Source organism: Leptinotarsa decemlineata, unplaced genomic scaffold (assembly GCF_025532065.1).
Source record: "Leptinotarsa decemlineata unplaced genomic scaffold, Ldec_3_MD MMD2_tig00002159_RagTag_RagTag, whole genome shotgun sequence".
Taxonomy (NCBI): Eukaryota; Metazoa; Arthropoda; class Insecta; order Coleoptera; family Chrysomelidae; genus Leptinotarsa; species Leptinotarsa decemlineata.
This window is the reverse complement of record NW_027412574.1, coordinates 4,029,315-4,053,627: the sequence shown is the minus strand read 5'-3', so window position 1 is coordinate 4,053,627 and position 24,313 is coordinate 4,029,315. Positions and strand designations below refer to the sequence as shown.

At 33.9% G+C, this 24,313-nt stretch overlaps 1 protein-coding gene across 3 annotated transcripts in view; it reads right to left on the bottom strand.

Annotated features, from left to right (window-relative positions):
- Window positions 1–222: 222 nt before the first annotated feature.
- The window catches only part of Cph (BCL11 transcription factor chronophage), a 66,836-nt gene continuing 42,745 nt past the window's right edge, over window positions 223–24,313 (bottom strand). For 2 of the 3 annotated variants that reach the window (XM_023162977.2, XM_074177077.1), the window contains exons 2-3: window positions 21,812–22,315; window positions 223–4,173 (exon numbers count right to left, since the gene is read on the bottom strand). In XM_023162977.2, the coding sequence (XP_023018745.1) occupies window positions 2,216–4,173; window positions 21,812–22,315 (2,462 nt within the window). In that variant the 3' untranslated portion in view covers window positions 223–2,215. The remainder of the gene's footprint in view (window positions 4,174–21,811; window positions 22,316–24,313) is intronic. The other variant, XM_023162978.2, reaches the window with a different exon arrangement.

Genomic DNA, 24,313 nt, shown 5'->3' with positions numbered 1-24,313 from the left:
GTCACTTTTTAATTTTATTCACAATCACACATCTCATTAGTGAGCAATGATGAATCTTTTATAAAAGAAAAATGATGTCGATTATGAGATGACCTTGTAGTGACAGAACAAATGAATGATTATATTTTGTATTTTTTTTTCAATATAAACGGTAATATTCCATTATTTGTGGTTGTTTGGTTATTTAACTTTTAGGTGTATGATATGATTGAAACACAAACAGTCGGTTGTAATAGATTTAATTTAAACACACACTGAAAAGTGATGTCAGTATAGGAACACATTGATATTAAGTACAGTGTAGCCCATACGAACATCGTAAAGTGCTACAGCCATATTTTCAAATAAATTAAAATATTTGAAATAACATATAAACATTAATAGTTACACTTAGTTTCGATTTTCTCGTCAGAGACATACTGTTCTACTGAAGACCCTGGTCCACTTTTTGACTAAATATTGCAATAACTCAGTATGAAACAGCAAATAGAAATTCATTATTTGTTTCAAAATTGATTTATTTTAACCCTGAAATAGTTTTATTATAACCCTGTTATAAGGTTAAGTCAAATATCTAACACATTTAAGTCCATAAACATTTTTTTGTACAGGAAGTACGATATTGTGCCGTTGTTAATCCCAAATCACAGAACAACAAATATAAACAAATATACTCGCAAATCACTTTGGTAATATTTCAAAATACATACATACATAATATTAATATATGATTTATTCTTCAATTCATTTCATTATTAAAAGAATTCACAAAAATATAAATTCTATTAAGAATTATTATTATAATTAAAATTTGATATTGAGGTTTTATACAGGAAATAAATTAATTGGTTTTCGGAATTGAATGTTGAAATTCATATATCTCAGAGTATGCAGAGTAAATTTCCAACTGAACAAACATTTCCAATGTAAACACAATTGAAATTACTATAGTGGAAGTATATTTCAGCCACTATGGTTGACTTTAGTTCCTTTAGATTTATGGGGAAATACTAATCATACTTCTTTGATTGATGACTTGTTTATTTTGTGGAAATTCATGTTTCCTGAGGATACTATGAAAACTATAAAATACACTTTTGTCTATTTTCCACGATAGTTTCATATTTGTTGACTACTTTCGGTCATTACACCATTTTCGAAACTAACGAAAAATTGTGTAATGACCGAAAATAGTCAACAAATATAAAACTATCCTGGAAAATAGACAAAAATATATTTTTATAGTTATTATAGTGTATCCTCAATGAAATACTAATCACATAATCAATAAAAATTCAACTTCTGGATAGCTGCAAAATTGTACATGTTTTTATTCTTAATGAAGTCCTTTCGTAATTATGTTCAACTGATGGTGACATTTTAGTGAATTGAAAATATTTGTGAAGTAGCTTTTATTACTCTGCATACAAAAAATATATTAGTGAAGCGATGATTTGGGATCATCAATTATACAACACATTTGAGAGTGACACCGGGAAACATTATATATTGAACAATTCATTTCATGATACAGTAGGTCTAACCGAACATATAATAAATAAAATATATACAAACTCAGCGTATACTGGCCAAAAAACGATATGATAGGGAATGTACAGTGGGGCTGTAAGTTCGGAGGTTCGACGCCTAACTGTCTTTACCTATATAACATAATACTTAACCCAATCTTGCAACCCTCAGTCTCAAAATATAAATTTAATTACAAATTTACAAGTAATAATTAATCAATAAACTCAATAATCAATCAATAAGAAAAAGTTAAACATTGCTTTGGTATCGGTTACAAAGAACAACATGATCGTATTCCTATTTTCTGTAGTTCAGGAATAATTTTCAAGTAATAATATACAAAGATAAGTCATTCAAAAAATACGGAAAAATGCATGGGTATTACAAATATGGAAATTTTCAAGGTAAGATCTATACCTTTTCAACGTGGACACAGCACAGTCGTTGACGTCAACAAAATAATTTGATTAATAAGTTTACTGAAATAACCATATTCGTCAAACTACCAATGCGATTTTCCAAGTTCAATTTGCAAGTCAAGGTCACTGAAATATCAAATTTCACCAGACTTTCCAACAGAGGCAAATCACTTTTCACAATAACAATTCTTTCAAATAGTTTATTGGGACTAGTACGTTAAACTTGGAGGTGGCGGGGGCAATCTCATACCACCCCACGGATAGAGTCATACTGCCTCTTTAGAAGTGATACTTGTAGACGAATCTTCATCTCCCGACAACAAGGGCAATGTGCTGAGTAAGTGACCTTTTCCTTGGTTGACCACACATTTCCTCATATGTTTCTCTAGAGTAGACGGAACTGAAAACGGCATTTCACAAAATCTACATCTGTACACATCTTTGCCTATCCGACCATGCGTTTTCATGTGTCTTGTTAGTTTGGAACTTTGGGCACATGCATAGGAACATAGTTCACATTTATAGGGTTTTTCGCCTGTATGTGATCTTCTGTGAACGGTCAAGTTAGAACAGTTCTTGAACACTTTACCACAGTACTCGCAAGTATCATTTCTCCTGGACTCCTTCTTCATTAGAGGGTTTGGTAGAAGTGCACTAGGCCCTGGTATTCCTCCTTTAGAATCACGGGTTAAACCTGGTAGCCACCAATCGTTTCGATCTAACTCTAACTTCAGTCTCTTAGATGTGTCGTAGGAATCATTGAACGGGGGGAATAACGGAAGCGGCTGGGGTGGTGGACCAGGCAGCATTCCTTTGGAAAAATCCTCCCTCATTTTTAATTGGCTGGATAAACTTGTATTGTTATTGTCACGATCTTTACTTGCTAAATGAAGTTTCATGGCTGTGTTAGACTCTTGTAATGCTTGTTTGTAAGCTTCACTATACTGCGCGATATTGTTGAATCCAAATTTATCCATCAGTTCACCGACCAGTGAAGCTGATGGATTCGCAGCGTTTTTTGGAATCTGACTGGGTAAACTCAAATCTTCCGCTTCCTCTTCGTCGATTTCCTCATCCTCTTCCTCATCTTCCAGCTCTTCATCCTCGCTATCGTCACCATCCAAAGTCTCTACAGAGCCAGCATTACTAGTTCGATCTACTGATGTCCTATGTATTTTCATATGTTTTTTGAGTTTGGAATTCTGAGCACAAGCATGATCGCAGACTGTACACTTATAAGGGAGTTCTCCCGTATGAGCTCTGCGATGAACTTCTAGGTTGTTCAGATAACGGAATTTTTTACCACAGTAATCACAAGCGTGAATTGCATCAGCAGAATTTGAATTTCTGGGTGATCCCGGTTTGCCAGGTGGAGTTGACGCTGACCGGGGAGTGTTTATGAGCTGTTCCTCCCCTTTATTAGGGGGAGATGTACTGGGTGGTCTGCTACTGTTTCCACTATTGCTACTGTTGTTATTGTTGTTATTATTGAAGTTACTACTACCAGAACTGGTATTATTGGGGATAGAAGTTGGCGGCAACTGAGAAGGGGAAGGACTTGCGAAAGGCGGTGAGTGCTTGCGGGGTGACGGCGAGCTCGCCTGCGCCGCTCCCGGGCTGGTGGTGCCTGCCAATTGCCTCAACCGCTGTGAGTAAAAATCCAGTTGTGGTTCTAAAGAAAGAGCTTGATTAGGAGTATTTCTGTCTCTGGGCGGTAAGTTGTTCACTGAACTGACTCTCTCAGCTGGCGATGGAAAATTCGGATGAGGCGGAGGTGGTGGAACATTTCCTGCAGCAACCGCAGCAGCAGCCGCTGCCAAATTCAATCCGTGGTGGCGAAATTGCTCGCTCACTAGTTGGTCTATCCGGTAATGATGTTCGGGTCGTGAAAAAAGTGGCGTTGGTGGAACTGGGCCATGATTCAGAGGCGGTAAAGGTAGCCTCAGTAAACCTCCCACACCAAATGGATTGTGCATGTCAGGAGGGGGCAGCAGGTGATGTCTCATATTTGGAGGAGGGGGTGGTATGCCACCACCAGATGAACACCCTGAAGAACTACTTGTCGTGCTACTTGCACTATGATTATTGTTGTTGCCACTTTTTGAACTTGAAGGCGAACTTTCTACATAGATTTTGATTCCATGTGCGTGCTGAACATGTTGTACCAGTCTCCAAGCCGAATGCAGGCGTGCTTTGCAGGTACTACAAACGTAGTTGCTAGGTTCTGAAACAAAAAAATGATTTAGAGCGCGGCTTGCGAAATAGGTACGAAACAAATAATTATTTTGTTTAAACATATTATCGTATGACTTTGAAAAAAGTACGGGAAATATTTATGAAACAATTTTTTTTCATAATCCCCCCAAAGAATTGTTAAGAAACTACTCCTAAATTATCAAACGACTTGATTAACTTCAACAAAGGACAAATTTTTCAAAAAATTGACAGAGAAAAGAACCAAAGAACCTTTTTTGTTGATTCCAAAAACATATGGTGAAAGTCAGAGATTATCAAAAATAAATCTGAGTTTTGTTAAAATAGTGAAAAACGTTTTTTGTAACTTAAATAGTTTAGCAACTTTTGACCAAAAATGGTAAACCCGAGGAATCGGCTGACTATTTTGTCAACAGTGGTCGAGTATCCACGAATTTTTTAAATATCGAAAATTATCACATCAACATTTTTGTGGCAATTCTGTAAACATGTACATTATACATTTTCTCATAAAATCAATAGATTAGGATTCATTTGAAAATGTTAGAAATAGCCTTCCCAACTAGAAAGCGAGGCCGAGTTGGTATTCAATTATATTCAAAAAATTCATAGGTGAGTCATTGTTGGAATCAACCGAAGAAATATCATATTTTTCCATTTCAGCTGCGAATGTTTATCGAAGGGCCACGATAACTGCTAGGATGTATGGGTAGCTGAACATCTCGACGAGGTCAAACATGACCTAAGACAAGCGGAAGTGACATTATAATGACGGGCACGGTATGATCCGTGCAGCTTCTTTCTCAAACGACGGCTATTGTTCTGGCAAGATAATTTCACGAGTGATTCGGTTAAATGGTGTCCTGTTTCTGCCGGACGCTCGAGGAGACGGAAATTGTATCTGTTTCCTATTGGTTTCACCACTGTCGATGCACATTATTTTTCAGATCGTTGAAATAAAATAGAAATGACTGTCTATATTCCATTCACATCAACTAGAACATTAATATTTGCCAGATTTGATTTTTAAAGGGCTGAGGTGCGAATCATTATGATTTCAGACGACCGAAATGAAATGAAAATGATTGTTATATGATCGTTTGCTGAGTTTTTTTTAAATTATTTGACATGCAAATCGTCATCAAACTTAATCTGAGCAGTTTTTGGATTTGCCTGGAATCGCACGTTGAAAGATAAGACCTCATTGATTTTTAGCTCGCACAAGTTTTGACTTCCGAAGGATGTCGTCCGTAAAGGAACGACAGCTGTTATTGGAAATATAGAATTTAATTATAGCATGAATGTGTGAAAATATGTTTACTGTTGAGTGTACGTTTCTGACTGAAATCAAATTTAGATCTGTTCAAAACCGTAATAAGCTGTAAATACAATTTATATTATAGTTCTGAGTTGCGATTTTTTGAAATAACCCAATGAAGAGATAAAGAAAGGGAGAGATACTTAGTGACTTTTTTCAGTTTTATCATCAATACTTTGAAAACGTATTCACCGTAAAGAACACTGAAAATGTAAGCTACTCTTATTTTCCGTAATGCTCCGAACCGAACAACTGATTTTTGATGATATATATACTACTTCAACCTTAGTAAAACCAGTAAATAATTTGTAAATAAAATATGAATATTTCAAATGAATTAAGATATACAATCTTGTGGACAAAGTAATGTCATAATTATAATTTTAAATATTTGCTAATGAATGGTAAAACTGAAACATCTTCCATATAGAATGAATCCAAAAACAAATACTTCTCCCACTCACCAGAAATGCAACACTATTCTCGGCACGCGTTTCATCAACCAAGTTTTCTTCAACCCCTGCCGACTTGGTTGGTGTCGAGAAGAGTATTGCATTTCTGGCGTTTAGAACAAGTGCTTGCTTTTGGATATTTGCTAATATTTATGATTTTTGTAGACAAAATGACATACTTGTTCGTATCTATCATAAAATGAGTTATGTGAATAGTTATATAATAATAATGATTGAGGAAAACGTTAAAGTTCATTCAATAAAATCCATGAGCAATTTAATAGAAAAATCCAAAATTGTGGAAAACTTCCAAAGGAAGAAAGAAAGCAATTAAGTTCATGATCTACGAATCTTTGTAAATAGTTAATTTTGAACTCCATTGATTTCTTTTTTTCTTTGGAAATTTCCAACAATTTGTTGTATAGAGGTGGAGGGAGAAAGCTGGAAGGCTTTTTTCGCATAAACTAAGATTATAACTAAATATATTCCCTTTCAATTTCAACAAGATTCCTGTGGCTGAGATAAAATAAAATCAGCGTATGAATGTGTTTACGTTCTGTCATAGTGGGCATGATAATAGATTTGTCTCACTCGTGACATGAATTCGTAATATTATGAATAAAATGTGTGGCCCTATCTTGTAATATTGTCCAGAACGGTGCTGATGAGGTGAGAAGACCCGTGTCTTATTCCGAAATCATTTCATATATTATATTGTGTATCGCTCATGAGAATAATATCTGATTCAATTTCACAATGAAAGTTTGGAGTACAAACTGAATGGAAAAAACTGATTCGATTTTGAATATCGAGTCGAGTATAGCTAGTCGTCAGTTTAAACGTTCGATGATAGTTAATCCATAGTTTGAACTGTCGATTATAAAATTAAAAAAGTATGACGAGTAAGTAATACGAAATGTCGAATTGATAATTATTCATGATCAACGAGAAAGGCGTTTGATCGTCCAATTGAAAATTACACACTTTTGAATATACCATTGAATATCAAAACACGTGCAAAATTTTCGTGTTGGATAATTTAAGATGAAAATTCTCAATATTTAAAAATTTTATCAAATCATACAAATTTCAAAATGACTTCTAATTATTTTGAAAGATCACCTAAACTTGATGCAGTCGACGCATAATTCATGATATTGTATAATATTTTTCCTACAATGCAGATGTGGTCTGTAGATGAGCGTGCCATGGGAAAATAGATACACTAAGAAAACCAAAATATTGAAAAAAATATACATTATAAGCAGTAGTAGTATGCAAATAACTGTAAGGAAAAAACCAATTCATGCAAGTTTTCTCATACAGGCCAACCTCACAGATGATTCTTGTTGAAGAATAGCAATTCAGAAAACCCTGTGAAATGTCAAATTTCTTATTTGAGATAATTATTGAAATATCAAGATTGTAGAACAATTTTCCGTAAACAATTGTGAGAGAAAATCAATCTCTTGAATAAATTTAAAATTTCATAAATTCGCAACAGCGGAGATCTACATTTCGGCCACATGTTGACAGGCCATTACCGCTTTCTCGGAGGTTGGTCCGCCCCATAATACACTGAAAATTGAAAATGAAAAATTGCTCGGACGTTTATGTTGGAAATTCAGCTCGGTCCAGGGTGTGTCAGACGTGACTCGACTTGAAATTGTCTATACCTAGTTGAAAATTTGCAGTTTGCTTCGGGAGGGTATTTATTGGATATATGTAATGAGGCGATTATAATACAGTAAATTGATTTATTATTCCATTATTTTCACGATGATTTCATGAAATCACGTGGAGAATTACAAAATGAAATACGCACAATAAACAGTTGTTTGAAAACTCTTTCGGAGAATATGTAGATAATATCTTTGTATTAGTTAACAAAAACAATTATGCTGAAGTGAAACCATCAGGCACAAGCGCCTGATGGTTTCATTACAGTTTTCTGTGCGGCATTAGCTGGGTAGCAAACCATGTACAGCTACAACAGCATCGCATATTACAAAAATATCCAAGCATTTTGGTCCGTTGTACTTCAAACTGCTCGAAATCTACGTATCAGGACAGGAATATAAAACGAAGAGGTTTGAAATGAATGTACTTAAATAGTAAGTTTAAATATTGATACTTTGTTCGAATTTAAAGGAAACACTTGTGAATAATCATTGTCAGAAACGTCCAATATTAAAAAAAAACATGCATAATTTTTTTGATTTGTTGTTCAAATTACTATGAAGAATTTGAGATAAGTGTTCAACCCAATTTGAGACTGAGAATGTATGATTCATGTGATTTTACTACGATGTCTTTCTGGCAAAAACATAACAATCTACACTGATAGCAGACAAGTCCTATTAGCCTTTAACAGATAACGTGTTATCTCAGGGCTAGTATTGGAGTGCCACCAAGATTTAGCCAAAGCCTCGGTAGATAATAACATTATCCTGAGGTGGATTAAAGGACACGACAGGAGTAATGATAATCGCATTGCCGACTCTTCAGCCAAGGAAGCGGCTGGACTAAGGCCTGATGACTTCGACAATTGCGGAAGTAGCTAAAAAGATGGGATGAAATCAAAGGATGCAATCTTGCCAGGATCACCCTTGGCGACCCTGGGAAGCTGGCGCTGAAGAAATATATGGCGATAACCAGGAAAAATCTACGCTAAACAGTAGGATGTTTGACTAGCCACTGTCAACTAAGGAAACACGTCCACAATATGCTGCTAGTGGACACACCTCTATGCAGAATGTGTGAACATGAAGATTTTCACAAAAAAGATCTCTGCATCAATATTTATATTAGTTAATTTTTGATTATGTCCTGTGAGGATACGGTAAGAAAAAATTAGGGAGAAGTTTCTGTTGTGGTTAGGGAAATTATCAGTGTCTTCAACTCATTTTTGATATTCTACTCATTTCTCAATTTGAATTTTTCAATATTTCTTCGACAGTGTTCAATTGCGTCACACATCTTCATAGCTAGTATATTATTTTCAATTATAATGAAAAACTATTGGATAGCTGAACTGAAATATAATACAGTTGGGGCCGCGAAACATCACGTGAAAAATACGTGATAAAACACATTCTTTTATGTAGGTAGACATCCTCTTCTTCTAAAGTGAAAAAAGTTTGCGTTCAATCAAAGGAAGATCTTGTTTTAATGATAGCTTCAACCCGTTACGTTGAAGAGATATTCAAACGTCGATAATTTCTTTTTTTTTGTTTTTGAGATCAGTTGATGTGACGTATCATTTTGTTTCGCAGTTTATATCGTTAACATGCTGCTTATTGAAAAGTTTCTAGTTTATTTTACAGTTGTTTTCACTATTTATGAACTGTGGCTATTTCATAGATATCACACATTTTACAGTGAGTAAATTTTATATAGCAGTTCTGAATTAAATCCTTAAATTGACAATTGCTTTGTTTAGTGTTTGGTATACTGAAATTGTCAGGTATCGAAGTTGGAAAATTATAATAATTAATTTAGTTATGATTATAGATTTTAAACAAATTTTTTATAGGATAAATATAAGTGCTGACGAATTAAATGAATTTGTCCCAATCTCGTAGCATTGGGTTACTTTTCAGTGAATTTCAAAAAAGTAAAAGTCATTTTTCATCAAAAATTATTTGGAGCACTAGCCAGGCGGTTTTATTTTGAATAGATTGTAGTCTCATATATTAGAAACAAAAATTTTTATGTATATGTAATCTTTTGTGTCTCAACTATACACATGGACAATGAAAAACACCATTCCAAAAAGAATTTCTGAAAAAGACATAAAAAATTATTATACTTTCAGAAAAGTGAATACTTATTTATGATCCTTGAGGCAAATTTAAAAAATATTCATCCACGATATCATCAACTAATTGGTATTCTCCTCATGTGAAAATATCCCCTATATAACCACGTATGATAATTTTCAGTTTCTAAATTCACCCTCGTATCAAACTTTCAACAGGGAAATACAATACAAGATTATGAATTTCACCGCAACGTCAACTGCCATCGATACCCCGTAAATGAATCAAATCGAAAGTGCAGATTTCGCTTTTTAATAAATACGGCTCACGGTGACATGCCTCGCAGAATTTGATGCCTGTGTTTTAATAAAGTCGTATAGCCTTTACGTCAAGGGTTGAAGAGATGAATTTGTACAGAATACATTTGATATGAAAATATCACCAGTCAACAAAAACACTTGACTTAACGATTCCGAATTTCATATAGATGAATAGTTTTGATACTACACCTAAAATATACTTTGTTTCCACATATGCCATTCCTGGGATTGAAAGGGCTCACGAAAGAGCAATTTGTTGTACTACTGGTAGTACAGTAGGTTACATTGTAATTCTCAAAGTTGAGTGGAAGAATAGCGTAAGCTATAAACTCCGCCAAGATAAAAATAAAGACCATTTATTATTATCATAGTCGCATGCGCACTAGTCGCATTATTTCGGATGATACCAATAATGAAGTGGAAAAATTCATTCATATATGAAATACTCAGATTACTACTACTATTAGAGTTAGTAGGACCAGCACTAACGAAAAAAAGTGCGGTCATGAGAGATGCAATTAGTGTGTAACAAGAAATATTGCTCAAAATTAATTCGAAGATCTCAAAGTCAGTGCAGCTTGTTACGACAGATTTTAAGCATGCTCTTCTTAAGTATGAGTTAACTAATATATTGGCAGTTATTCCTTTTTGATAATGTATTTCTTTACTTCTTCGACAGATGTCAAAGGAGTTTTGAAATATGAAATTATTTCAATGTTGTTGATTGACAACTGAAACATTCGATGTAATACAAGGTGCTCTCCGATATCAGTCTGTTGCCATTTCGCCACTATCCAAATTTTTCTTCAAGATGGGTAGCCAAGTACGGTCTATTTCTAAGGAGCTATTCGAAATACAATTGTCTCCAGATATGAGAATAGCTCCTTAGAAATAGACCGTACTTGGCTACCCATCTTGAAGAAAAATTTGGATAGTGGCGAAATGGCAACAGACTGATATCGGAGAACACCTTGTATTACATCGAATGTTTCAGTTGTCAATCAACAACATTGAAATAATTTCATATTTCAAAACTCCTTTTACATCTGTCGAAGAAGTAAAGAAATACATTATCAAAAAGGAATAACTGCCAATATATTAGAATTTTTTTGTCCATTTCTGAAGACGGGGGCAGATTTTGGCCTCCAAAACGTTAAGACAAGTATTGCATTATTTCTTAACAATTTTTTTGATAGGCAGAATTGGTAAATACGACAAGTTACTGATAAATAGAAGATTTTTCTTTGTGAAAAATACTTTGTTTTTACGCAGTAACTTATCGGGGTAAACTAAAGAGTTTGCCCTTCTACACTTGTATGAAGTTCTCCATTACCATGTTTATATTTTTCAGATTATGGAAGGTAACAAATACCCAAAAAAGGCCGATGAAAAACTGATTTTCCTCCACAAAAAAATGACTTTCGTTGAATACAACATAACAAATTTTGGCACCGAAACAGCCACAATAAAATGAGTTATTACCGATATTGTTTTTCGTAAGTTTCTCTACAAAAAGGTTTCGATGATTTTCCACGATATCCAAATAATCGACGTTTAATAATAATGTAGTTTTTTGATGTAATAAATGCAATTTCCGAAATTATCAACGTAATTATAGAGGGGTGGGCAACTTTTTTCATTCATCAAAAAATCCTCTACAAAAAAGTTCTCACGGTCAGAAAATTTGACTGTCATTAAATAACATAGATATCTTTCATAACAAGGTATTTTGTAAAGGTGACAATATATACTACACTAGTAGAGTACCGGAGGCGTTTTGTTGTGGGTTCTCCAATAGAAAATAAGATATAACATTGCCCTGGAAAAATAGTTTTTAGTGAGTTTTCATTATGTATTTGGTATCTTAATTGAAGAATTGATGGATGAATTCTATGATTTTTTTTAGTTTACGTTACGTTACGTACGGGCAATACTGAAAAATAGATCAAAACTGATTCAAATCCCAATCAGTTTTTGCTATAATATATATGGATTAGACCTATTGAACTCTTTTAGTAGGTACTTTACTTATTAATGACGATAAAAAATACGTGACATGAATTGAGTACTTTCTGTAGAACATTTTATGATGAATAAACAAATGTAAAATAGCATTCTATTATTACTTTTGATACATTTCACTTCTGATATAACACATCTATGTATAATTGAATGAAATGTCGATTGTGTCAAAGATATTAGATTTGATATCTTATGAGATAAATATATTATTTTCTTACTGTAAGGTATTATCAAAGATTGACTCTCTATATATTCCTTCAATAATTACGGAAGATGTGTTGTTAGTTTTTCTTTTTTCGTAAAAATGAGGGCAGTATCATTAACCAATGACCACTACTCTTCACACCGTGAGGTAAGTGATCATTATGTTCATGGACCGTGTGCCCTGATTAGACGGATCAAATAAAAAATACCATCCTTCTGCGTTTATTCAGCAGGTCTTCAGGTTTGAATATAGGCAAGACAGTATTCTAAGAATGATAACTACATTCCACGAGACTGCGCAGTACGAAGATTAAATCTCGATATTCCATCTTTTTTTTTCTCCTTCAGGATAATATTTGCATTTGGAGTAGAAAACCTCGATTATATCGGAAGCTGACAACAACTTTTTATTTGAAATGGAACACTGTAAATTTTTGTTTGGGTATTCCTTTCCGATTTAGAATCATTTAGGATGGTATCATTCAATGTGAACAAAATTGATGATTCTGTTCATGCCGACGAAAACATGCAGTAGTTCCAGTACAGGAGATGCCATTATTCACACGGAAGTATTAATATACTGATTCGAAAAAAATTGAATTATATTATTTGAAACGAATGGAAATTAATGGAGTTTCATTTCGAATTAGAAAAAATTTACTTTGCCTTCTTTGGAATTTCAACTGTAAAATCGTGTCAGATCTATGCTTTCATAATTTTCTGTAACAGGAAATTACACATATGCCCCTACATATGAACGGGAATTTCAATCAATGAACTTATAATATCCTGGAACTTGTCAATCAGCCTCATCGCGTCCTTTGATAAAATACTTGGCCCACCATCATGCTCAACGGGTCGCGCCATTCATTTCAAGACGGGTAAATCTTTTTTTCTCCATTAGTCCGCAACGTCCGCAGTCTTTAGAATTTCAGATCACGGTCAGCACAGAAGGCTTAGGAACATTTGCATATGTTTAAAATGTGACCGCGAGCAGAGCACAAAGGCTTCACGGAGACACGATTATTTATCACGAGACGAGGGTCCATTTCTGGGGCGGGGGTGGTGAAACATCTTGGCTACTCCTTTCAAATCTGAATCGTATGGTGTTCACACTTAGTTTAGAAGGACTGGTCGATAATTTTCAGTATCAATCATAATAATATTCCATGGTTCTCAAAGCAGACCCAGCCCTTTTCACTGCTGAAATCCTCATCTAAAAATAACAACTTTTGAAGAACTACGCTTTTTGACAGTATTTCCGTTTCTTTCCGTTGCTATTGTTCCGTACGAAATAACGCAAATACGGTGTTAAAAACAGTAAATAATGACTAAATATTGAATGTGTTTAAGCAGACTAAGCTGACTACAGTAAAGCTCGTATAATAGTATAAATGTTATAATCATGAAAATAGAGTCCTCTCAATTATTTGTTTTCGGTTTATTTCCACAATCTATGTAAGATATATTGGTTTTGTGGTAGTTTTTTCAATGACACTAACAATATGCAATAATGAAGTTTAAAGTAAATGAAATAGAATATTTAGTGTACATATTGGGCTTCGCAGATGATAGAGCCATTTTTTACAAGGCAAATAGCTGGGAGCAACGGGAACATGTAGTAAAATCGGATCTGGTTTTGATTAAACATTGGCTCGAACATCGATTATTGACAGAGAATCTGGGGAAAACTCACTATATACCTTTCAGTAGCAATAATTCCAGCAAACATTGTTTTTCACAACTGAAAATTGATCAATATGTGATACTTCCCGAAGCTAAAGTGAAATATTCAGGAGCAATAATAAATTCATATCTCAAATGGGATGCTCATATTCAGTATATTTGTAATAAGTTGCGTTACATGCTTTTTAAGCATGAGAATTTCATCATCCACTCTAAAAAAAATAAAATTTTTAGAGGGAAAATTTATACAGATATAGAAATGGTAAACTCCTAGTTAACCCAGCTGTATTACTGCGTGAATTTAATGTATTTTTTATAAAGAAAAATGGGCTATTGAGCAGTGAATTGTTAAATTTGATGATTTTGCCTATCCAAAAAAGACGCTGATTTCAACGCAAACTTTTATTTTCGCTATATCTTCAAAACCATTCACTATCTTCAAAATCGGTAGGAGAGCCTAATTCAAATTTTTCTACAAACAATTAAACTATTGAATTCCTCCCAACTAGAATAATACCTGAGAGTTGAATATTTTGTTTTGTAATGAAAAAACTACTTGTAATTCCTTTCAATGAATTCTACAAAGTAGTACGGAACAATTAACCTATAATTATTATTGCTCACAAAATATTCAAATTTTGTAAAAATTGTGTTTATATTTGTTATTTTAATAATTGTGAGACAGAGAATTCTCCTCTTCACTATGATTCAAAACATTGTTTTCTTCATTTTGATATAAGAAAGCACCATTGAATGTACTATCAGTTTGAACAAAACTATATTTTTAAATCATTGGAAATAATTTAATACACGTGAAGAACACCTCAAATGTATAAAATTGATGCAAATCATGATAACTGTCGCAAGCCGAAATATTTGAATATTTCGCTAAAAATTACACCAAATTTTTGGTTGTAACACTAGTATAACCAAATGGAAAATATTATAGAAGGGTTGTTTTAGAGATGGCAGACCGTTGACCAATTAATTTTTATGCCTAGACTATGCACATTGAGTTAGATTCAAAGTTCGTATAAGTAAATCATTATTCAATGAAATTATATGCAATTTCCTTCAAATATATCGCTTCAATTAAAAAGTTAGTACTGGTCCTCTTTTCTCAAAAAATAGGAAATATACTGAGATGTTCCTGTACATTTTTCTTCAGAGGTAAATTTATCACTCAGCACACACCGGCCCTTTGGAAATAGGGACAGCTTATGTGTTCCTTTGAATATATAATGTGGCTGTGGACAGCACAAAAGAAACGGAGCTTAAAAATTTGAATATCGCGGTCATTCTGGGTTTTATCACAGCATTAGGGAAATGATCTATTGAGTTTAATGATGGATTGCTCTCTGGGCACCATAAAAAATCAGCATAAATACAATGTCTAGTTGATAATCATACTTCCAATCATGATGAGTACCCTACTATAATTTGAATGAATTTTCTAGTAACAAATTCCAAATTTAAGTTAGAATTAATTTGCGTTTGTGACAGTATTCAAAATTTATGAATTATAATTTTTCGTACATATTGTTATATTTAACTCAACTGTATATATTTCGGTTGAATTTTTCCTCTATCATCTCATGAAGATATAGAATATATTAATTCAGACATGAAATAATTTCCCCATTTTAGTTAGTGCTGATTAGATTCACTACGCCTATAACTAGTATTTTGAAAATGTATGGATAATGTATGGAATTTTGCCAAAAATCCTAGTAACTTATAAAATTGAAATATTTTCGTTCCCGTCTTGGACCGTATTCCAGAAAAAAAAAAACAGTATATATTTTCATCATTTAATTTGAGATTTGGAAAAAAACTTGTATGAATTAGGTGTAATGGTGGTAGTCACTCAACTAATTCGAAATTATTTATTCAATTCATCCATCCATTCAAAAAAGTATTAGAAAGTGGTTGGAGTAGCATTACTAAGTATGATGAACCCTTTTTTATTATTAGGTGTGAGCATTTCTTGAAATTTCGTTGCAAAAAATGATATACTATATAGGTACTTGAGTCGTATCAAATCATCGTCCAAAATCTTGTTCACGTGTGTTGAGAGGGTTCAACCCTTGTTCTTACGAAGGTGGAAAACTTATTAATTATTCAAGCAACCCTCTGGTTATCTTGTCCACACGTCGGCTATAAAAAAGAGGATGAGCGCGCGACCAAAACCAGATGAACAGATGATAGCATCAAGAGCGTGTGCGTAAGCACAATACTAATACCTGAAAGTAAGAACCCTCTCGGGATTAATAATTAGCTTGTCGAAGTTTTTTGTTCAACGGAATATGCTCGACACACGTTGATGAAATTATTTTACCCTATGTATGAGATAGTTAAAGGAATAATTGAAATATTGAAAAGAGGATAGATATTTGTTTTTTTTAAGAAATCCGACCGCTCAAAGCAACAAATTTCCATATATACACATCTTGATCAATCCGCAATTTTCTCGATTTTTATATACCTATAAGAATACGATTCAGAATTGAGTATAAACGTTACCAAACAAATATCCCAACAATCTTTTTACATGTTGTATTTCATCAGTTCGGACTTCCATTGTCGACTATAATATAAATTGATTTGAAATCCCTGAAAAAAATTAAAGAGATTAACCGAAAATAACAATTTTATTAAACAAAAACCTGAAATTACAAAGAAATAACATACAAGCAACAACCAAAAAAAATGAAAAATTGAAATATTAATGAAAGCTGAAAATAAAAAACAAATTGAAAAATATTATTAACAAAAAATGAAAAATAAAAATTAAAAGATTGCAAACCAAGTTATGTCACAACATTTCGATTGTTAGTATCCACAATCGTCTTCGGGTGATAACTGGACTCATTCCTCCGAGATGTGACTATTTACAGGTCATTTGAGTGCTTTCATCTATCCCCTATTTCCTCTCTCCGCTTCAATGATTTTAGCGGGACATGACCATTTGGCGGGAGTTGGTTGTTTTTCGCTTGATTAGAGGTTTCCATATGTTACGTATCTCTACGCTAGCTTGACTAAATGCGTTGTAGGACAACATATACGCGGCTTCTTTGAATTTTCTCCTAAGCCAGTGTTCCTCTTTGTGGATGGTTTCAGCTTGAGCCCACTTGATGTTGTGTGTGTGTGTGTTTCTTGTGCTCAGCAATACGAACTTTCAATGGCCTCTCAGTTTCACCGATGTATGATCCTCCGCACTCGAAGGGTATCCGGTAAATGCAATTCTTGGAATCGCAGTCCGTGTTTGGTGGCCTGGTTTTCGTGAGGCTGCTACGGATAGTGTTTCCAGATCTGAAGCAGGTCCTAAGGTTATACTTGGACCCAATCCTTCTTATCCTTTCCGATAATCCTCTGATGTAAAGAAGTACAAGTACTGGTTGTGGTGGCTTCTCTTCCTTGTTGTCTTCTAGCTAATGCCTCTCCTACCATCACTCTGGAATAACCATTCCGTTGAAGGTCATTTTTGATGATGTCTAGTTCCTTTTCGACACCTTCCTTGGTATTACAGAGCCCGAAAGCACGGTCTAGTAGAGTCTTGATGATTCCTCTCTTAGTCGATTGATGGTGGTTGGATTTCTGGTTCAGATATTGTCCTGTGTGAGTGGGTTTTCGATATACAGATGTTTACCATTTAGTGTCGGTCCTCTTCACCAATACGTATAAGGAAGGCAATTCGTTCTGGACTTCCTTCTCCATTGTGGAAGTGATGGAAGGACTTACGTTGTACATGTGCTTCAGGAAAGTGTCCAGTTCTGCATTTCCATGGTTCCATATTATGAAGGTATCGTTTACGTATCTCAACCAGACTCAGGGCTTCTTGTGTGCTTCTTCAATGGCCAGAGTTTCAAACTACTCCGTATGTATATTGGCTATAACAGGTGAAAGTGGCGATCCCATTGGCAGTCCCTCATCTTGCGTAAAGAATTCGTCATTCAGTTCAGTAGCAGTTTCGTACACAGCATCCTAGTAATTCCATAATTACTTGTATCGGTAAGTTTGTTCTATCTTTCAGGTCCCCATCTTCGGATAGCTTCTTCTGTATGATTTGAAGTACTCCTTCGACAGAAACGTTGGTGTAGAGGCTTTCCACGTCGAAACTGATCAGTTGATCCTGCTCTTTGACTTCGATATTCCCTAGTAGTTCAACGAAATGCCTTGAATTTTTCACAAAAAATGATGTGTTACCTTGCAGTGGTTTGATTATTGGTAGTAAAAATCTGGACAAGTTCTGAGTGGCTGAATCTCTGGAGCTAATGATCGGTCTGAGCGGAACATCCTTTTTGTGGATTTTGAGTAGTCCATACAAGTGAGGTGTTAGCGATGATCTTTTTTTTTTCGTGAAATATTTCTATTTTTTTGGTTGTTGCTTGTATGTTATTTCTTTGTAATTTCAGTTTTTTTTTAATAAAATTGTTATTTTCGGTTAATATTTTAAATTTTTTCAGGGATATCAAATCAATTTATATTATATTAGACAATGGAAGTCCGAACTGATAAAATACACCACGAAACATTGTCAACCACCTTCAAACAAATCTTTTTTCATCTTTTCTTTATTCTTATTTCAACCAGCCTTTTCAAATTTGAAGGGTGATGCCTTCCGTTATATTGTGTTTTGGAAATGTGAACATATGACTTGGTTTGATTCATATTCACCAAAAATACTAGATCACATAACTTTTCGAACATACCCTACTTATAACTGATCTTAAAATTTGGAATGGGGCTCATCTCGTGTTTTCAAAGTTTCACAGGCACAAAAATCTGATTATTTTGAAATATATTAAATTAGGTTGGGTAAAGTTAAGTTAAAGTGAGTAGGTACATTCGAACCTCCACCGCAACCCGAAGGGGTTTATTGTGGTTCACACCTATTTACACTCGACCAAATAAACCTAGCTTCTTAACGAAGCCCATTAGTTGGTATGGTGAGTGGTTTATCAGAACAGATGATAAGAGTGCGGCTCTGCCAAACTCTGAAAACCTGATTCGGCCCCAGCGGGGCAGGCACAAAGTATGTGATCTGCTGTTTCATCATTTTCCAAACAGAGGCGAGACAGGCTGTCTTCCAATAGCTCAGGTCTCTGCAGGTCCACTCCTGGAAGATTTTGCCAGAAGTTCATAAATCTTCTCGCCATCCATGTGTTCAATGTTTATTTGGCCTAAAGCGATGCCAATGACAGGTTCTGGTCCAATGAAGCTGCTTGCAGCACCCTTCTTTGCAAGGGAGTCAGCAGCCCCATTGCCTTCCAGGCCAGTATGGCCAGAAATCCACGTAGAGACAATTTGAGTCTTCTTATTGAGAAGAGTCGTTTTTGGTAATTTGCTACCAATTTAGACGTTGCTCGATAGGAGACAAGAGCTTCCAACGCCGCTTGACTGTCTGAGAATATTTTTATTGACTCAATAAATCAGATTAGATTTGCAAGTTACTTTTTTGTCTAAAACACCATATCATGTTACAGCTTGAAAATTATTTCGTTGGTAAAGCTGAGTCTAAACAAATGGCAGGTCCGAAGAATACATTGATTAATTGAGCGGTTATGAAAGTTTATTGAAGTTATTCCGTAACCGGAGAGTTTTTTCATGTTATTCTGTAGCTGAAGCACTGAATGAACCACCCTTATTATCATCATAATGTATTGAAATTCGAAAACTTCCTCTTCGTTACTTTTTCAATTTCAACACGAAACCGAGTTACTTGACACCACTTTGCTTGAGGGTAGAAGCATAAGATTATTTTCGTTTTCATTTTAGTTGAGTACGATTTGTTTCAGATTGTATCATATATCAGTTTTTAATTGGAAACAGTAATGTGTTTGACACGAAAAAACTCTCTGAGAGTTTAATTAGGATCATGAGTAACTTATTAAACTCATTTTACAGCATCAGTTTATTTGCCCTTGATTGAATAGCATGCAATAACAATGAGAGTGAAATTAGTAATGAGAGTTCTTTATTATAGACAAGAAACATTTTTTCTAGTATATTTTCATATGTTTATAATTCTGAATCGTAACTTTAAAAATATCAATATTTATTGTATTGAAATGGTTTTTTTTGTGTGTTATAGTGTTTCTATGAGAAAATTCACCGGCAAAAATTGCCAATTGTTACGAAGGAATTATATCAATATTATACGTTTTTATTTGAAACATTTAACATTTTCATTCATTTGGAATTAATGTTATTACAAATGTGAAGTACTATGGGTATTTTTCCAAATAGTATTTACAAAACAACTTTTTGCAAGAAATTTTATGATAAATAAAAAGTTCATAGCTAATTTCATTGTACTATTTCGGAATTTGACTTCGACGGGTCCTAGTGACCCGTCAGGGTCAGGGGGACCTTTATGATAGAATAAAGATCATGTAAAAACTTCAACTGGCTATTTTATCTGATGCAGAAATATATGATTCCTGGATATTATGGTTCCTATTGAGCATATTCATATTTTTTTAATATTGCGAGTAATTAGTTTTTAATGTATACATATATTTCTTTAACTCAGATTCAATGTATTATAATTAATAAAAAACGAAACTCCCAAACTGTTCTGGACGTTATCTCAAGTGATTCCATCTGGACTTTGATGAAATGCTATCCTTTTGTCTTTTATCCCGCTGGGGACATATGTTTTGAAGAGTAGATGACCATCAGCATCAACCCCCATATGAATAAAGAACTTTAAAACATTCATCATGCATCAGTGGGTCTATTAGATGAAATTTCAAGGGTCACAAATGGCAAGGGTTATAAGGACAGTGTTTTCGACTTCGGGTGAGCAGAACAACGGATTTGGTGAAAGAATAAACCACGCAGAGTACTAGAGTTTTATCTGAACAATCTGATGCCGACATATACAGTGTACGCCAAAATTTCCGGAACGGTCAAAAAAAGCCATTGCTTACAAAACTATTTTTTATACATGTCTATTGCTTATAACCAATCTATCGTTCATATTTCCCAAAAACCAAAAAATTAGTTTTTACAGAAACCGTTGTCATAGGAACTGATGATTTGATGAAACGAAAGGAATAATTTTTTGAAAATTAAAAATGGAGTATTACCACATAAATACTATATAATCATACTCATCATTCAACCGATCATTACCAATGAAATACTTGAGTTTATAGTTCAGTGAATATATAAAAAGTTCCATCTGATTGACCGATTAATTTCCACCTTGAATATTATGTTAAGAAATGTGAGAAACTTTGAAGTTTCCAAAAATACCTATTATGAACCAGTGAAGATGAAATTACACAAAGAATAAGATGCTTCAATTATCGTCACTGAATCACATGATTTACAATGAATGAAAGTCGTTATTTTCCCATAAGAAACTTTGGCCAATTTAATAATCTTATCTTGTGTTTTACCTTTTCTATATATGCATATGCATTTATATTTGTTTGTGGCATTTTTCAACAAGAAGAACATAGGTACTGGGCTAATCAAAAATGGAATATCCACAATAACTTTCGATTCAGATATCATATATGTAAAGTTTCGTTTTGAGAATAATGTACTTATTTCCAATATAATGACTAACGTGACACTGGAGGCTCTTCATAATGATATTTGACATTTGTGAAAAAATAGTATTTTCTTAGTTTATTTATCAATGGACTGTACTGTTTCTAATGAATACTATTATATGGTGATTCATAAAGTTGTTTTTCAAGAAAGCAAGAAATAGAAAAGCTGTATTTGATTTAAATGAGGCTTTCATGAAACAAACTCAAAAATAAGTAACTCAATACTAAAATTTAAAGAGAGTTCGGATTGAATCACGTCTTGGACTTTGCGTTGCTTATATTTGTACTGAACTTAACTTAAAAAAACATGTACTCACCGCTATGTGTTGTATTCGATTCAGCATCAGCTACTTCTGTCCTCGATCGTTTACAACTGTTCTCCTCAGATGACATGGTATTGTCCATTTTTTCCTGTTTGATAAGGGGTTTTATATCTTCTTCAGGGCTGGAGCTGGTCAACGGTGAGGATGCCCGCCTCTTGGGTGTTGAAGACGCCGCTCCATCGACGCAGAGGTCTCCTGGTGCTGGTAGCCTCGGGGAGGCCGGCGGAGGTGTATGTACCCTGTTACCCATATTTTTCTTGCCAGAGATTGGCGCCGAAATACTGGGCCTCCTTGTATTAATACTGGATAATGGTAAATTTCCGTCGTCATTATCTCTCTCCCTTTCATTATTCGTGTAACACTGGTTGAAATTTTCTTTGTTGCAGGAACTCACTTTATGCTGTATAAATCGAACTATGTCAGATAGTGCGAATGCTTTTTGGCAGACACCGCAGGTGAGGATGTCTTGATGTGGATCTTCCACTCCATCTGCATCTACTGTAACAAAAATATGGTTTGAAATATAAGATGACAGCATAACAAGTCAAAGGATATACCTATTGACGATATCTTCACTTAAATACGTCATAATGTCTTTAGAAGATTTACATTAATGATTTACTGGTTAGATACAATTGAAATAATTAACATAAAATGAGCATTACTCATTAGAACCTAGATCAGTTTATCTGATTTGGGTAATTATCAAAAATAAGTTGAGCAATACTACAATTCCAGTATAATGTATCATATATGTATACCGAGTTTTTATATGTAGCATGTGATCATTAAAACGATTTTCGATAGAACGACAAATTTGTCCAATATACTTTTGAGCGCCATTTTCTCTCAAAACTTTCACATTTTCCTGTGGCATGACGACAAACTTTTCATCTTTTTTTTTTCAGATGAAAAAGCAGATAGTTGCCTGCCCATCTACAGCATAATAGCTGATATCTAAGAGTATAGGAACTAGCGGTATACAGAAAATCTTCTTTTACAAAATATATCTCTTAGATGAACTACTACACAAAGAAAAAAACAATTTTTTTATTTGAATAATATACAATGATGATAAATATTCTTCAATATTTTCCTCTACATGCAAGTAGATACATGTTTCATAAACTTCCTAAAAAGTTCATTAATGCAGATTTCACAAAATGAATAGTTTGAAATGGGGGTTTTGTTGTTAAACAGTCGGCACCCCCCGCACCCGGCACCCGAAAGTTGCTCGGGTTGAAGATTAACGAGGGCTTACTTTTTGAAAGTACGTTTAACATTATTTCACTATTTTGTATGAAATTTTTTACTACATTTCAATAAAAACTCAAGAAAGCAAATCAGATCTAATTTCTTTCATTCAAAACATAAAAATTAAACCGACAAACAAAGTCTTGAGTGAAGGAGAACAATTGAAATATGAATTAGGAAAACTGGCAATTGCTAATCTCGGTAGGGGTCCATTTATAGCGGGGTGAAGGGGTTGGAACATTGCTTGTCGAGTGTCATAACGACACCCGGTCGCGTCAGGGGGTGGGTTGAAGCTTGCAGCTGTTTTCTGGCAATCGATACCTCTGTTGTAAAATATCATAATGAATATGACGAATAAATGGACCATGTGGACATTCACATATCAAATGAATTTGTTTGCTTTCAGTTATGTTTTTTGTAACTAGCTTTCCAGATCTCAAATAGAGATCTAAGCATGAAACTGAAGGAGAATTTACGTTTTAAAAAGAAGAGCAAAATAATTGGAAAGACAAAATTCGCATATTAGGAAAGTCATTCATGAGGACGAATAAAATGAACCGCAGAAATAATTGTTTTGAGCAAATCAAAATATGAAAGCCCACAAATATTTGTCTTCAATGAATTGACACTGAACAAAAATATTCACTTGTGATATTACTAGTATTATAGGATATTTTTCAGAGTTTTGAATATTTTGAAAATAATTATTTGAAAATATTCGTTAGCCACAAAATTTTTTAATGCTATTTCACCAAATAGGTATATATATATATATATATATATATATATATATATATATATATATATATATATATATATATATATATATATATATATATCTAGCATAGTAGACTATGAAATAACTGTTTAGAAACGTCAAAAAGAGTTATCCTAGTACTTTTTGGTGAATTTTTGTTTTTTCAAAAATGAAACGATTCAAAAAGTACGTCGTATGTACTTTGTGCAAGCAGCTGTCAGATATTGAAATCGCACCTCGGGTCGAAAACTATCAGTGTGAAATTTTTAGTTGAATAAACATTAGTAAAGGTAATTTTGTCCTTTTCAGACTATAAAGTCATTAAAGAATTTGAGAGAATATTCAGTTTAACTAAGTCTTTCAATGTACGATGTAGTGATAAGGAAATCCTTTTTGAAGTCCTCCCTAATAGGTGAGACATTTCTATAGAAAGGATTTCTTTACCCAACCCAGGCCTAAAGGAAATTCACCCCTTGCTGACCACT